Genomic DNA, 16,656 nt, shown 5'->3' on the forward strand with positions numbered 1-16,656 from the left:
TGTGCCCAAGTAATTAATAAAAAAATTTTTTTTAAAAAAGCATCTGCCCAGGTCCCCACCCATTAACTTTTAATGGGAATCCAGCTCTTCTAGCATTAATGAAACTTTGCTCACACCCAGGAATTTGGTCAGGACCTCTCTGCATCCCACTGGGGTTTGTCCCCTCTCTCCCAGCACCCACAAGCTCATCTTGAACGTGTTTCTTGGTGACCCTCAGGGAGGGGAGCTCTCCGCAGGGATACTCGGGAAGGGGTGAGCCAAACACCCCCAAGGTGCTTTTACATATAAGATTCGGTGATTGGTAAGTAAATGTTTTTCCATCGATAACAACAGATAGCTAAATCAAAGCTTCAGCGTGCCCTCGGATCTCTTAAACAGCATCATGGATTTCCTACCGAATCGGTAGATGAATCAAATACCTGGTGCGAGGCTGCAGATAATCCCGACGATTTATTTTGGGGGAGCCGGGGCGAGGGAAGGCGGGGGGCAGACTCCAACCCCGGCGAGGATTTGCGTATTAGTAAAAACAAACAATCCTGTAAATAACGAGACCCTCGTCCTGTCTCCACCACGCTACTCTTATTGAGTGAGTCAGATGTTCTGCTGATTAAAAATTGATCCATTTCAAAATCTAATCAACAGAATAGGATTCTTTCATATGTTATCAAGGCAGCTGCTGACAACAAAAACCAAACCTGTTATTAACCCATGAACCCCGATGACCTGAACCTGGCTAGGCTCTGCAACTGTAAATTATTCAGTAGTCCAAGAGCAATACCCGTAAGCCTGATGAATTTACGCCCCGACCGGAGCCGGTGGGGGTTAAAGCCAATATCACAGACCCGGGGGTCCCCGGGGACGCAGTTCACGACACGCTGCCACTCTGTGTCATGCCTGGGAATACATTACCAGCGTCTGCTCAGCTTCGCCTTGCAAATGTCTAGTCCTTTTTTTTCCTGGTTTTTTTTTTTTTTTTGTTTTTTAACTGACTTTCTGGATTCAGCACAGCACCGTAGGGAGCAGCCCCACGCCGGCGGTGCAGCAGAGCCCCGGCAGCTCTGTGGGCACGGCCGGTCTCTGCTCAAGCCCTGGGTTGCTGCCATTGAGCAAAACTCATAGGGCAAAAGGTTTGCACCCCTGCTTTAGCTGTAGCCCAGCATTGCTGGTTCAGCCATGGAGGAACAGGGAAACTGGGGGAGCAATTAGCAGGTTTTTAAAATTTTAATCGTTATTTTTAAGCCCCGCTTGCGTTTCTCGCCCACGTTGCTCGACACGATGGAGACATCGCAATAGGTTGATGACACCACTAGGTTTTACCCTGTGGTTTGCCTCTTGGATCTGGCTTTATGGGCTGGTGACGTTCCTCCATGGTCACACCGTGCCCAGGGGACACCCGGTTGGCACAGACCAGGCTCAGCTCTGCCGGGGCCCCAGCACTGAGCCTGAGCACTCCTGTGCGGCTGACTTGTACCTCCCCCCAAAAAACCCCACGTTCACCCAAAAGCACCCAGGACACAGAGAAGCCCCAGCCTCACTCACCACAGGCTCCGACCCCACGCTGCTGCCAGCATTCAGAGCGAGCCAGGATAGGGATCACCACCGGCTGAGCCACAGCAGCATCGCTTGGCTCCCCAAAGCTCAAATTAACATCTTTCTGCAAGTTTTGGAGGGGGAAGGTGGGAAGTAGCCGTTTTAAGTGCAGGTTTTGATGCTTTGGGGGGCAAAGACCCCCTGCCCAACGCTGTTGAATGCTTTATTTTCTACCCCAAGCTGCCCGGCCACAGGCAGCACCAGCCTGGTTGATCAGCCGCCAGTTGATGCACCCGGCATAAGAGGCTTGAACCAGAACGGGGAAAATCGGCACCGCATATACCAAGCTCGAGGATAACAACGGCTCTTCTCTTGAATTGTAATATATTTATAAGTTTAATGACTCTCTGACCTCTCCTTAAAGCCCAAATAACCCCTGGGGAGCCCCCTCAGACTGGCCGCAATCGATCCTGGCTGGGCTGCCATCTCCCAGCTACTGGCAGCTCCAAGGGATGCTCCATGTGTCGGGTGGGAGGCAAAACCCCTCCTGACCCCCCGAAAAAACCCACTGGGTGCCAGCACCACACTGGGGCTTTTCAGTTATTTAATAGTGAGCCCATCACCATCCTTCACCCCACAATTTCAGGGGCGCATGGGGGACCCCAAGTGGCATGGTATGGCTAAAAATATGAGATATTGACTTTTTTTTCCTACATTAAGCCCAAAAGCACTTTAAAAACAACCCAGAGAGCCACTGGCAGCGGCAGCGCCTGCAGGGATGCTCCCTGGCCTCCCCAGAAGCGAAGCCCTGGCTCCTCCCCAGCCGGGATTTTGGAGAGCCATGCTCTCCCTGGCATGCCAAAGAGGCTGGAGTCACAGCCTATCCCCACAGCCACGACGACAGTGCACAGACGTTACCTCCATCGATTTTGGATCCAAATCTCAGTTGAAGGCGTCGGGACTGGGGGTTTGAGGGCAGAGCGCAGCCCCCTCTTACACAGGGGTGAGAAAAATACAAAAGCATCGGCAATTGGGCAGTGGGTACCATCCCTGCTAGCAAAAAACACAAGCAAAGCATTTTTGTGTTGTTTTTCCATTTTTTTTTTAAAGCCTCCCCAGTTAGAGGCTTCTGGCTGCACATCCCCAGGCTCCGCAGTCGGAGCAGGTTGATATCCCACATAACTCCTGGACTGGGGCTCTGCGAGCCCCCCAGCTATGGGGTACCTGCATTAAACCCCCGACAGGCTGCAGCCCGACATCCCTCCTTGTGCATGGTCCTGCCCACCCGGTTCCAGGGCTGCACAGATGCCCCCCAGCACGACCTCCCCATCCACTTTAGCATCCTTACAGGGATGCCGCCTGGTGGGATACCAGAGTGATTCAGACACAGAGAACGCAGCAAGGGTTTGCCTCTTGGTACATCAGATACTCCGTATAATTTCATTATATTACAAGGTAGAGATTGGGGAATGAGTCTTGGAAGAGAAAGTGAGTGCAGGATCCAGCCCAGGAGCAGCCCCATCCTGGCACAGCTAGCGATTAATTCCCACAATCTGCAAGGATGCACGTAGACAACCGCTGGTTTGTCTCGCCATCATCATCATCATCACCGCCACTCGGGGGGTCACGGCAGCTCCCTCAGCGCTGCCGGGGCAGGCAGGCTCACCCAGCACCGACCATCTACCCCCTCTGCTCCCTCCTTGCTATCTAATAATCACACTTGTGCAAAGCTGTTGCTGTACATAAGGAAAAGAGAAAACATCCTTGGAGAGCCTAACAATCAGACAATTTTTAAGATCATGGAGCATTAAACCATTCCCAATAGGGTTTACTAATCAAACAGCCAAATCCTTCATAACCAACCAATCCCTACAGAGCAATTAAATCCTTCCCCTTTAAAACACTTGGCACGCCGTCTGGGGAGAAAAAGAAAAATTTGCAAAATTCATTTGATAAATTAACCAGGGAAAAGAAAGAAGTGAATCAAGCTTTGTTCTTTTATTTTTTTTTAATTATGGAATTCACAATGCCTGAATAATGTTTAATAAGAACTATGAAAATTCCTAACAGTATTACAACACAACACAAAAGAATTAACCTGGTTACCGTGAAAAATTGCATATTTAATTAAGAACTGAGAGTTCAAAACTATCCAGAGATTTCAAAAGTACCGTTGCCTAAGGGGCTAAATTACACGCTCGCAGTGCTGCTAACAGGGCTGGAGCGCGCAATCATTACCCAAGTGTCCCCATTAAGTGACAATGGGCAGATGACATCAAATTCATTTCAAAAGCAACAGGAATTGAAGCATTCGCTTGGGTAGTGGAAGGGAAAGCGACTATCCTGCTGGTATAAACCAGACCCCTTGTTGATAAAGGCAATAATTAAAGAATAATGTTAATTAGCTGCTTTTATTTGAAAGAAAAGTGCAGTGGCAGGAGACGCTACCTCTGCGGCGTGTGCTGAGTCGAGTATGGCGCAGGTGAAGCTGCTGGCCCTGGATGGCCACCAGTGTCCCGGATGCCAGGACATGTGCCAGAGCCGTACCCTGGGCTGGGTCTCGCGGGCCCCAGGCACCCGCCAGCCCCAGCCAGCCCTCAGCTCTGCCAGGGCTGGGGTTGGGGGGAGTTAAGAGGTGGTTGGGATCAACAGAGCGCGGCCCATCACCGGTGCCAGAGGAAGGGAACCAGAGCGGCACGGCCAGGGCATCCTGCTCCAGCTCCGGCACGACAAACGTGGCACTGGCAAACGCTCACCGGGGGGGAGACCCCATGGAGGAGCCTTCACCGGCAACTCGGGCACTGAATTCGGGGCCCAACGGTGCTGCTCAGGGGACCTAGGACAGGGAGCTGCAGTATGGGGATCCCCAAGAACCCTCCTCCTGGAGGGCACCGTCCTCCCCATCACCCTGTCCCAGCCACCGGGCGCTGCTGCATCACATGCAGCCATCATGGGGGGGCTTTTTGCAACACAGCTCCCCCGAACCGTGCCTCCGTGAGGCAGAGCCCACCGCTCCCTGATTGCACCGCCGGACCCCACTGCTCCCCCCTCAGCCAAGAAACCGGGGGATGGACGAGAGGGGTAATAATTACCCAGCTCTTGGGGATGAAGCAATGTTTGCAAACCACTGCGAGAGCCGCAGACGAAGGCAGCTCTCCCTGTCGGCACGATTAATAAAGAATAAATGTCCTCTGCAGCCAGGCTAAGCAATAACACACTGGCTCCGGCGCCGAGGAGCGGCTGTGCTTACACCGCACATTACAAGACCCGCTGCCAGCGCCAGGTAATACTTTATTATGTTATCCCGACGGAAGAAAACAAAGGATGCCCGAGGTCCTGACTTCGGTGTAAAACTGCAGAAGCGTTACCAAAGGCAACGGCAGCATGCTCAGAGCAGCTGACGCACGGCACAGCTCCCACCAGAGGAATATTTACACGAGGTTCAAATTGGTTATTTACTTTTTTAGAAATCTGCGTTGCAGAAGAACTAGCTAGCATGCACATGCCAAGCAATTAATATTAAAACGGCCATGCGTTAGCAGCGAGTCGCTTAAACTGCGGCTAAATCAATACTCTGGGGTCCTGTTGCAGCTTTGGGGAAATCATTAAGTGCTACACCAAAGTAGTCAAAAAAATAATTATACAGCAAGGCCATTTGGAAAAAAAAAAAGGCACTGAAACCATTTTGGAAGGAGGCGTCGGCATGTTCAACTGCGTGAAATCGGGAAGCTCAACTTAAAAGAAAAAACACCAATTGCGGGGAATACTGCAAAGCAGCTCTTCAGCAGACATGGCCAAAATAAGTCATATTAAACATACAGATGAAGTTGAAGGACCCCATCACTGCATTCTGACGGTTGCATTCTGAACCCCATTCTCACGGGGTTCCTGCCTGCAAGCCCGGGGTGAGCAGTTATTGCCCCCCTTCATCCAGGGCTCCCCCTCCACCCCAAACCCAAGCTGGGATCTGCCAGCACTAGCCAGGGCAGATGCTCCTGCGCCCCCACTCACTAACAAGCACTGCGGTAAATAACGAGCACTTCAGCTTTCCAGGCTATCTAAGCCTTTTGGTTAGATTTTGCTGATGACCCCCTGTGGCTGGCGGCTTGCTGGCTGCGAGAGCTTGTTCTTCATTGCACTGATACAGCCTGGACTGCCTTGCAGAGATGCCCCCAGAGATCCTCCGCACAGGCAACTGAAATGGCACGTGCAACCCTTCTGAGGGCCTTTTGCTGGGGGAAAAGATGGCCAAGAGCAAAGGCACAACTGCCAGGATGCTGCCAGGCCTCTTCCAGGGTGATTCACCCCAAAATCCTGGTTTGCAAGAATACTCCATCCCTTCTCCATACCTTACACCCCAGAAGCAGGGAAACTGAGGCACAAAGCCACAGCCCAAAGCAGCAAGCCAGTGCTGGGACAGAGCCTGACCCAGCATCGTAGCTGTTTCACTCCATCCTGAACAGCAGAGATTTCTCAGCCTGCAATGGGGAAGGGGACACAATCCCATTATCTTACAGTGGGCTAGGAGCAGGAATCCTGAATTTTAACCCTCCTGCAGAAAAATCCAACGCCTCATGCTCAGCCTCATTCTCCCCACTGAGCCTTGAGATGAGGAGGTGAGGCACCCACAGACCCCACTCCCCACGACCCCCCTACCCCATCACCAAAGCCAAGCCAGGAGAGGGGGATCTTAGCAAGACAGCTGTGTTGAGCAAGCCAGACCCGGCAAGGGGCCGAATCCTGCTTCCCAGGTTTTGCTGTCTCGGCAAGACACACCAAAGGCTGCAGGAAAGCACGCACCACAGAAAAAAAGGTGATTAAAGGCAACTCAGTCATACATCCTAATGCAACACGCACGAGAAAGTGTTACGAAAGGGGAAAACTTTTTAATAAAGTCTGCAAGTATATATTCCTCCTTTATCAACCTCAAGATTTATTGACCCAAGAAGCCATATTGACTGAATAAATCTTGATAATGACCCCAGCAGAAGTCAATACCTGCTTATTATCTCCCAAGTTGGGGAATTACATCTTTCGGTAATAGGAGCAGGATGGTACAAAATGTTCTGAGAAACTTCACCCAGGCTTTTTGGGGGGAATGGATGCCTCTAACGTGCCTTTTCCAATTCGAGAGGGAATCTGCTACACCATTAATACAGTGAGCGAGCTGCTATGTGGTTTCTATCTCCCAGTCTGGCAAGGGGCGAGCACACACCGTCACTTTTGAACCCTAAATTAATTTCATTTCAAGGCAGGCTGTTGAGGAGCAGGATGCTGCAGCTCACCATCGCCCTCCCTCTCTGCAAACAATGGCCCCGCATTTTCAATTTGCCATGTTGTGTTGGCAGCTCCCGGGACAATTCCCTGAAATTCAAGACGTGGGAATTCCCACAGCCGGGGACGTATAGCACCACGATTACGCCAGCACCCAAGGGAGGAGGGGAGAAGCATCCCCGCCATCCCACAGGACACGCAGCCACCCCTGGGAACCCAACTAACACTGCTTTTCTCCAACCAGCAAAAATAGAAGCAATAAAGGGGGGAGCAGACGGGCTGCTCCAGCCCCTAAATCCATAGGCAAGCAAAGCCTTCTGCATTTAAAGATGGTGCTTCTTTTGCCAACAGTTAACTTTCCATTCAGCAGAGAAAACAGTAGCTATGGGACTGGCGCGTACAACAATTATGCCTGCATTTTTATTTGAAGTCTCTGCAGACAGCAAGAAAAATTAACTGAAGGGAGCAGTTCCTGTGCCAACATATGGAGGGAGATGAATAGCGAGTTCTGCATGCTCTGCTGAGGTTATCTAGTTAAGCAAGTACCTCCTAAAGGACTCGCAGGCTGGGAGTGTACTGTTTGCTTAATCTGGTCATAAATAATAATTCAGATCACCAAACGTTTTAACATTCAGCTCCACCTGCAGCACAAAAGCCCTACTGAGCCCTGCCAAACTCGGGGCCGCAAGGCAGCGGGAGATGACGACGCAGCGTAGGGACCCCAAGAAAATGGCTCCCCTCTCACCTTCAAGCCATGCCGGGCATCGATGCAAGAGGCTCCTCCACTGCCCGGTCTGGCCCGAGTTTGGGGCAGCAGGCAGTTGCCTCCACCCCATGAACACCCCTCTGTGCTCTCCCCCATTTTGGTGGGCACAGCAACCCCAAGCACTCTCCTCGCTGTCTCCATGCCCATCTCCAAGCTGGATAACCTGCCAGGACATAGCAGGGCTGATACGCTTCCCTCTGGTCCCATAAAAATCAAATTATATTTCCATCCCTGTCCCCTATTTGCCTCTTGGTCACAATTCCCTTTTTTTTTTCCCTCCCCCTCCCTCCAAGGCCATAGAGACAATCCACTAAACTGGATCAGGAGGCCAGCGTGTACATCTCTAATGGGCTGCAGCACGCACACAATTAATTAATGGATTTATTAATTAGGGAAGAAGTCACTCTTCGGTCTGGAATTGGGGTCACCAGTTTCTAAAGTGAGAGCTGCAGAGCTAAAGATAAACTCTCATTTTCTGCAGCTCTTTTCTTGTCTGGCAGCATCTCAATTATTCAGCCACAGGAAAAAAAACCACATTTCACTTCAGGAACTTCATGATCTGACTTTCTGCCGATGTACAACACAGACCCAACAGCAGGTGGGACCAGGAACATTGCCCATCTCATTCTCCCCTTCACATATAAATTAGAAATGTTAGAAATAGCAAGCATTTCCTTCTAATGAAGGATTTGGGGGATCAGTGGGATGTGGGATGCATGCTGCACCTTAGCCTGTCCCACCAAGGAGGGAGCTGCAGTGGAGGTGTGGAAGAAGGGGACACCACAAAGTGGTCAATGATGGTGACATCCAGAGGCACATGAGTCCCCCAGCGGCCGAGGTTTTAATTGGCCATGCTGGAGCATCAGCTACACTTTGGTGGTCAGTTCAGCTGAACCTCCTTGGAGGCACATGGAAGGGACAATCATTTCTAGCTGCCATAGCCCTAGAAAGGAAACAGGGCTCCTGGGTGAAGGAAAGAAACATCACTAATGTCCCTCCCAAGAGACAGGCTACAGAGCACAGCTGCAATGAGACAGCGGAGAATCCACATGAAGAGCACCATCACAAACACCCTGGTCATTGGGAACCTCTCAAGAGGAGCACACAACTGACAGACAACAGATAACCCAAACACAAGACAGACATCTGCAGAGAACCAGGTTTCATTAGTGCCACTGCTCCTAAATTCGTATTAGCTGTTAAAACAGGACAATTCTGCAGCCCACACTCCCACGCACAGGGAGCGGCCGGAGCCACTGGAAAGCACAAACCATGTCCACAACCCCACAATGCTCCTTAGCCAGCCCCGAGCACAGGCTGTACTTACATAAACCCTGAGATTTCAGCTTGGAAAGATGAAATCCCCCCCGAGATGGGGACACCCAGAGCCCCCTTGGGCTCCCCCTTCTTTCCGTTTGGCCCGGCGACCACAGACACCATTCCACCCTCCACCTCCACAAAGCAGGGGTGGGAACGGACAGCGTTGGGTGCTGGAGATGCTGGAGGAAACTGGAAGGTCCCACCGGTCTCTCCCTAAGAGCCCTAAAAACCACACAGGACCCAGGGAATTTGCAGAGGTGAAGTTCCCCCCGTTCACAGCCCCAAAAATGCCTTGGCCTCCCCCCGAGGTTATCCTGCCCACGGGCTGCTCCACAAGAGTGCAGTTAAGTTTATTAGTCCAAGCTCCAGGAATTAAGCTTCAGCCAAGAGGACTGATAGCTTATTTACTGCTGTCGTCTACATAAAGAAGAATTTTGACACATTGTTAAATGATAGCACATTTAGATAAGTCAAGCTGTCATATCATTTAATGGATGTCTAAACTCCCTCTGTAGCTGATATGTAAAATTTATGCACTTCAGAATATCATAAGGTTATAATATTTTAATCACATCCACAGTTGGGTTTTTTTCCCTCCCCTAAACTTTGAACAGAAAAAAACATTCCATCAACCACACTGGGCTCCGAGGCTCCCGGAAAACCGCCATCCGGCAGAGCCGCCACCGAAGTTTCTGCCCAACTCTGCTCCGGCATGCGGAGAGCATTTGCATTACGGGAAATAAAATGAAGAGCATTTTATTTGACGAACCAAACACTGGAGCTGTATAGCCAGAGCTCATCTGCATAATGATATGTGAAGACATTTATAAAAGATGGCTATAATCGGTCTCTCTCCCTTCACTTGCGGTTGTATTTATTATCGCAAATCAGCAGCTCACAACTCTTCCCATTTTTTGCCGTTTTAAAACGGAACGGGTAGGACTAAAACAGCATCCAGCACGCGGAGCGTGTAATCCATACAACGCTAACCGGAACATAATAAACCATGAGCAAATTAAAACACAAAAAACCCATAAAGGTATGAATCCCACTATGACTATTATACACAAGAAAGCTGTAAAAAAATACTGCATTAGTAATGTACACAATAAAACAATCTCATAACCCAGTGAAATATGTCTGGTATTATCTTTGATAGAATTTTATCTCTTCTCATTTCCGAGACTATTTGCTGTAAAAAGGCCCAACGCCGTTTCAATCAAAGTGCTGCCGAGTAGCACATTATCTACATGTTTTACATATGCCCACCATTCATCAGGGTTGCTCAAACTCTGCCATTCCTGGCCAGCTCCAGGCCGGCAGACCTGCTCAGACACATGCATTAAAAGGGAAGAAAAACAATACTGAAAAAGCTCTTGGAAGAATAATAAATGGATTGTTCCCCCCTCCTTTCCCCCCCCCTTTTGTTTTTGTTTTTTTTTTTTTTCTTTTTGTTTGGTTGGTTTTTTTAATAGAGGGCATTAGGCCAAGCTGGCACAAGGTCACCTTTCCCACCGTGATCCCAGCGAGGCGGCAGAACTGCTGCCTGGACAGAAGTCAATCCCTACTGCTCCCTCTCCAGCTCCGCACCCAGTCACAGCCACCCGGACATGCAGAACGGCGAGGAAGAAGAGCTGCCCACCTCCCAGCCCACCTCTCCCTCTGGCAAAGTCCCTGTCCCCTTCCCCCCCCCCCCCCCCCCCCCCCCGGCAACAAACCCACGGAAAAGTAGCTGCCAATATTTGCCTTTAAATAAAGGTCTGCGCGCACCCAGGAAAAGTCATTAGCGTGATGTAGCGAGGAACGCTTTTGTATCTGGAGCTCTTAGACCCGTAATCCCTCTCCGACCACGATGCCATAAATGAGCAGTCATGGCAAGCCGACCGGCCGCGGTACCTGCATTACTTTTAGGGTAGCGCATCACAGATGTAGCACGTAATCTGCTTAAAAGCCAAAATGTATTAAATGCTGGAACTGTTGATACAGTACTGAAGCACCATAAATCGCATTTCAATTTGTTTACTCCCCTATGAAGCATGCTGCATTTTAAACTCCGTAATATCCTACAGGGATAAACCCATTTAATATCCATGTAAATGAGCGTTTCGGCTTTTGTAGTAGATCCAGGTTGGGTTTCATCCCATTATGTTGGAAGAGCTATTGTGTTAATTATCCGCCTGCCTGCTACATAGGTGCCTATTTAAGGTCACCAACTGTCAGCCTCCTCCCCCGACAAACCTTCCCTCGTACCCGGTAACAAAGGACTTACCGCTAATTTCACAGACCGCGGGCGCTACGGCGGGATACGGCATCCGTGACCTGCCCAGAGCCACAAAGGATCTCTCTGCCGCCGCATCCATCACAAAGTCCCAAGCGCCGGCAGCCTGCCCTTACCGGAGCCCGCTCGCAGGACCCACCGGCAGCCGGTTGACGCCGATCGCCTTCCCCGACATTCAGGGCTGACCGAGCCCCGGCCTCGGCCCCGCAAACCCCCGGCCCTGAACAACAATGGGAGCTCGGCGGGGCTCCGGGCAGCCCCGCTCCGCCATCCCCCCGGGGCTAACGCGCAGCCATCAGCTCAATACCGAGGCTCTGTCCTCCCCAGCGCCCGGCTCCAAACATCAGCCGGGAACGCAATTACAGAGCCGGCCCCGCTCCCGGGGGAGGGGACACGGGGACACCGGGGACACTCGGCAGCCCGCGGGCACCTGCGGCTCCGCTCCGCGGGCGGGGACCGCAAGAAACTTGGCGGAGCGGCGCGGGGGGCCGCGCTCCCCGCAACTTCATCCCGCGCAACTTCCCTCCCTCCCTCCCTCCCTCCTCTTCCCCCCTCCCCTCCCCTCCCGCCGGGGCGGAGCGGCGGCCGCCACCCCCCCCCCTCCCTTCCCGGCCCCTCTGTCACCTCGGGGGCGGCGGGGCGGGGGCCGGGGCGGCGCGGCTCCATTGCCGCTAGCGCTGCTCCATGCTCCCGGGCGGCGCCGAACAAAGAGCGGCGGCGGCGGGGATCAATTTCTGATACCTATCGATGGGGAAGGGCGGGCGGAGGGAGGGAGGGCGGGAGGGAGCGGGGGGAGGGGGGGGAAGAGGGAGGGATGGGGGCGGCCGCCCGGATCCCCCCCCCCCCCAACACCCCCCCCGCCAGCCCCGCCGCCGCCACCAACCTGGAGCCGGCGGACATCAAACCGCGTCCGGTATCGAAACATCGATCCCACGTCGGCGGCCATCTTGGGGGAGACCGGAGGCGCGGAGGGGCGCGGAGAGGCGCGGAGGGGAACGGAGGAGACCGCCCGCCTCCACCGCCGGGGGCGGCCCCGCCGCCGCCGCCTCGCCCCGCCCGCGCTCCGCGGGGAGGGAAAGGGGCGGCCTCCCCCCCTGCCCAACACCCCCGCGGGTGGTGGGACCCCCCCCCGCGGCTCCTGCGGAGCAGCCCCTCACAGGCCTCCGCCGGGGAAGGGGCGCAGAGCCTGGGTACAATTGATATTTTAATTATTTTTTTTTTTTTTTTTAACCACAAATCGGTGTTTTAAGAACACCCAGCCGTCGCGGGAAGGTGGCAAATGGCCATCCGGAAGCTGCTGGTTAAAGTTTTTTAGGTTTGTTTGGTTTGGTGTCTGGTTTGGTTGTGGTTTGTTGTTTTTTTTTCCCCCCAACCTGACACATCCAACACCTTTGACCCTGGGGGCAATTGCCACAGCAAACATGCTCACAGCACACCACTGCCAGAAAACTCCCCAAATTCAGACTGGTTTAGGACTATATTTTTCAATGACTCCATGCAGTTGGGCTCTGAAGAATTCAAACAACCTGAACAGAAGAACAGGGCACAGCCAGTAGCTCATGGGCAGTAACAAAACCTGTCCAAGAAATACCCCCTTTGCTTTCCTACCAAAAAAAATAAAGATCTTTACAGTTTCTGTCCCGAGTTGCCCCCATACCCAGTCGTACCAACCACGCCAACATCCCAAGGGCTTTGAGCATTAATTTCCTTTCCCCAGGGGAGAGCAGCACCACCCCAGCAGAGCCGTGCCATGGTTTGCACTGGAGGGACCCCAGTGCTTTTGAGCAGAGAAGGGCTGGGCTGCCCTTTCGGGTACATTTTGCAGGCAGGTATTTGCAGACCAAGCAAGTGCGGCATTTCAATAGCAGGTATTCCTTAATTCCTAAGGAGCAGGTAATACCTGAAGCTGTTGTGCAGACACGTGCAGATCTCTGTGCATGGAAGAGCCCGGGGCTTCTGCCAGGCTGTGACACAAACCCCCATCCCAGCTCCCCTCCTTGGGACCCAGTGTGGGGCAAGCTGGGACCTCCCCCACTGAGGGGGATGCAGTCCTGAAGTATTGCCCTGAGCTCGCAAGCTGTGGGTGCAGCTTTGCCTCTGAAACTGCAGAGAAGGTGAGGGCAGGACGAAGTAGCCCCCTCCTTCACCAGCATGCTGGTTCACACACCCCCCACCCCCCCCCCCCCCCCATCTTACCTGTCACCATTTGCTGCTGCAGAGATCCCAGTGCTCGGAGGGGCTGGAGGGAGACAAGTCAGTCATCCCGGCAGCCTCCACTACCCATGTGCATGGACACCAGCAAACCCAGGACAAGTGCTTCTGCTGCTGTCACTTGTAGTCCTTCACTGTCCCAGCCCCAAAGCTCTTGGCTCCTCTTGCTGCAGCAGATCTTGCAGCACTGGAGCCTCTCTCTGCACCTGGCTGGGGAGGAAGCAGCTCCTCGGCTGTCCCGGGGCTTGGTCCCACCAGGCAGCTCAGGCACCATCCTGCTGCTGTTACCTGCATTTTTGCAGGAGTCTTGGGATTCCACTAAAAAAAAAAAGCACAGTTTGAGTTCAGAAGATGCCAAATAAGAGGAATATCCTTCAAACTGCACCCTGCTCCACAGGTGCTTCCCACTGTCATGGGGACAGGTCTGCTCCTTCTCTTCTTGCTGTCTGAAGTTCACCCAGGCCAGGAAAACTGTCCAAAAGGATAAAGCAGACACCCAAAGTGACCTTGGCACCATGCTGTAGCACAAACAGCTAGGAAATGATTTCATCCTTCTCATCTCTTCCACTCAGAGAAACTCAGAGCTGCTCGCAATCCCACAATTGCAAAACGCCTCAGGCAGAAGAACAAGTGAACAGAAAATCAAAGTTCAAAGAAAGGATTTGCAAGAGCCAAGGCAGTTTGTGTTAGAGAGAGGCTGGATGCTCCTGCAAGCCCTGCTCCAGCATCTTTCCCACCTCCAGCGCTGGATGGAGAAGGGGATGTCCCACGGCAGAGCCTCCTCATGGTGCTGCAACAAAAGCATCCGCCTGGAACTGGTGAACCCCAGATGTAATCGCAAATGCCGAGCTGAAACCTCAACCCCGTTGGCATGAACGGCAAACCCCACAGATGCTCTGACACCCCAACCATTGGGTGCCTCTGCGCTGCCCCTACCCGGGTGCACCCAAGTCAAGCACCCAACTTTGCTCTGAGAGCCCAAGTGCTATAAATAGATCCTCTCAACTCCAGAACCACAAAAATCAGAGAGCCCAAACCACTGGGAGGCGTTGAGATTTGTAATGAGATTGGGTCTGCTGGTGGTGCCAGGCAGGTGCTTCACCTTTGGCTTAACAAGGCTGTAATTAGGCAGGGGTGAGAGCACAGGCTGTGCAAGAGGGGGGAATCCCTCCGTAGGAATTCATTTCAGTCTCTCAGAGCCATGCGTAGGGGGAAGTTTGGTTATAGATGGGACAGTAAACCCAGGTGGGATGGATGGTCTCTGCTGGGGTGAGAGTTGATTTTGGCTCTTTGATGCCATGTCCTCTCTGTGCCAACAAGGGGGATGGTTCGGTCTGTTCATGACCAAGATGCTCCAGGTATCTGCTGTTGGACACCATCGGAGACAGGTCCCAGCAACGGGACCTTCTCCCTGTGCCCACAAAGCTGATCTTGCACCCATAAATCACTGCCCTGCTCTGCTGCTGAGGGAACAGAAGAGCCTGCTCATAAATCAGAAATAAAACTAACTTGGCATCTTTGGTGAGCAAATTAAATTATGGGCTTTGGAGGAATGTTTCTGTTTGGCCAAATCATTAATAAATCAATGGGAACCGTAAGGAAGAGGAGAGGGGCTGCGCCCTGTGCCGCACAGAGGGATGGAGAGCTGTGGGGCAGCACGTTCCATCCCTGCTCCCCCTGTGTCCCCTCGGGCACTGCCCAGCTGGCCCCAGGGCACCCCAGGGAGAGCAGGGGGACCCCGGTCCGGCCATGCCCCCACCACCACCCAGGGCTCACCCACCCCGGGGAGGGCTGCAAGGCACAGGTTAATAAATCAGTTTGTCTCCAGAACGGTTTGCTTTGTGCTCCTGACAATAGCCCGTTGTAAATGGCAGCCCCTCGCCTCCTCTTCTGAAAGGCTTTTAATTAAAATATGGAAGGGGTTTTTCTGTGTACTTAAAAAAAAACAGTTAGATTTCAGCACACTCCCATTTCAGGCATTAATTTATTCTCGCCTTCCTACCGTTTGTGATCCACATGATAAACCCTTTGTGCAGCAATCCGGCCCCATTAGGCGGCCAAGGGATGACGTTGGCCACGAGAGCCACATGCCAGCGGTGACAGTGAGCTTGCTCGGCCACCTTGTCCCAAGGATGGACAGGGGGACACCAGGAGCGACACTGAGGGACAGCAGTGCCATCAGGGTGAGCGGGGATGAGTCAGGCCCTGGGGCTGGCCAGGAACTCGGGCTCACCTTCAGCCCTGGGTGAAGAGCAGAAAGACCCTCGTGGAGACCCGGGCGGCCGCTCCTGGACCTCTGGGAGCTCTGTCCCCATCCCGTGCAGGGGAAGGTAGCACAGGCCCTGTCAGCCATCACCAAGCAGGGCTGGGTCCTGGGGTCTGAGAAACCCTGGCAGGGATGCCACCAGCTCCCCCGTGCCCCCCACTGCAGGGTCTCTGCCTCCTCCAGAGCCAGAGGCCTCTGCCAGCCCAGGGAAGCAGGAGCCACCCCCCGCCGGAGGATACGAGGCTGTTCCAGTCTTTTTCCCATATTCTCACAAATGATTTGAAGTGTTTGATAGCACAGGAGCCCATGACCGCAGGGGATGTAGCTTCGTGGCCATCTCCCCTCTCCCCGCAGCCTGCCCTCTGCCTCCAGCCCCTCTTCCCTCGTCCCTCTCCCTGACTCTCTCGCACCTCCTCTCTTCCCTCACCCCTCTCCCTGCTCTTCTCCCCCTCCTCGTCTCTCCCTGCCCCTCTCCCCCTTCTCCTCCCCCCCATCTCTCCCTGCCCCTCTCCCCCAGCCCCGCCGGGGACCAGGCAGCGCCCGCACGGCGCCCGCTACAACGTCGCCACCTGGCGGCCGCCGCGGTAGCTGCAGCGCATCCCACCGGGCCGGGGCGGGGGCGCACGGCGGGACACGGGGAGCACTCGGGGGACTGGGGAGAGGGCACGACGGGTCACCGCGGGGGGACACCCCGAGGGGGACACTATGGGACATGGGGGGCACCTGGGAGACACAGGAGTGCAGGGTGAGGCACCGCGGGGGGGCACAGCACCCCTCCATCTCCCCTCGGTGCCCAGGGCGGCTTCTGCAGGGCATGCACTGAGCTGTGCCCGGCCTCAGCCCTCAGTGCTCCCCCGGCTGCCCCAGGATCCGCGGGGAGGGTGCCTGGGCCCCTCTGCCGGCCACATTTCTGCCACTGCTACATATTTCCAGGCACATTCCCCCTACAATTAGCACGTGGTCTTTAATTAATTTTCCTCTTTTTTTATTGCTTCGCCCAAATTATCTCAA

The 16,656-nt window shown here is 53.5% G+C and overlaps 1 protein-coding gene across 7 annotated transcripts in view; it reads right to left on the reverse strand.

Annotated features, from left to right (window-relative positions):
• CUX2 (cut like homeobox 2) overlaps window positions 1–12,176 on the reverse strand; it is a 68,372-nt gene extending 56,196 nt beyond the window's left edge. For 4 of the 7 annotated variants that reach the window (XM_049805321.1, XM_049805325.1, XM_049805320.1 and 1 more), the window contains exon 1: window positions 11,160–11,678. Coding sequence is in view for 3 of the 7 variants with exons in the window: in XM_049805324.1 (XP_049661281.1) it covers window positions 12,052–12,114 (63 nt within the window). In the remaining 4 variants the exon portion in view is untranslated. Of the gene's footprint in view, window positions 1–11,159; window positions 11,679–12,051 lie in introns of those variants that run through there. The other 3 variants (XM_049805324.1, XM_049805318.1, XM_049805316.1) reach the window with 1 other exon arrangement.
• Between the last annotated feature and the right edge of the window lie 4,480 nt (window positions 12,177–16,656).

This window comes from Accipiter gentilis, chromosome 7 (genome assembly GCF_929443795.1).
Source record: "Accipiter gentilis chromosome 7, bAccGen1.1, whole genome shotgun sequence".
Lineage (NCBI taxonomy): Eukaryota > Metazoa > Chordata > Aves > Accipitriformes > Accipitridae > Astur > Astur gentilis.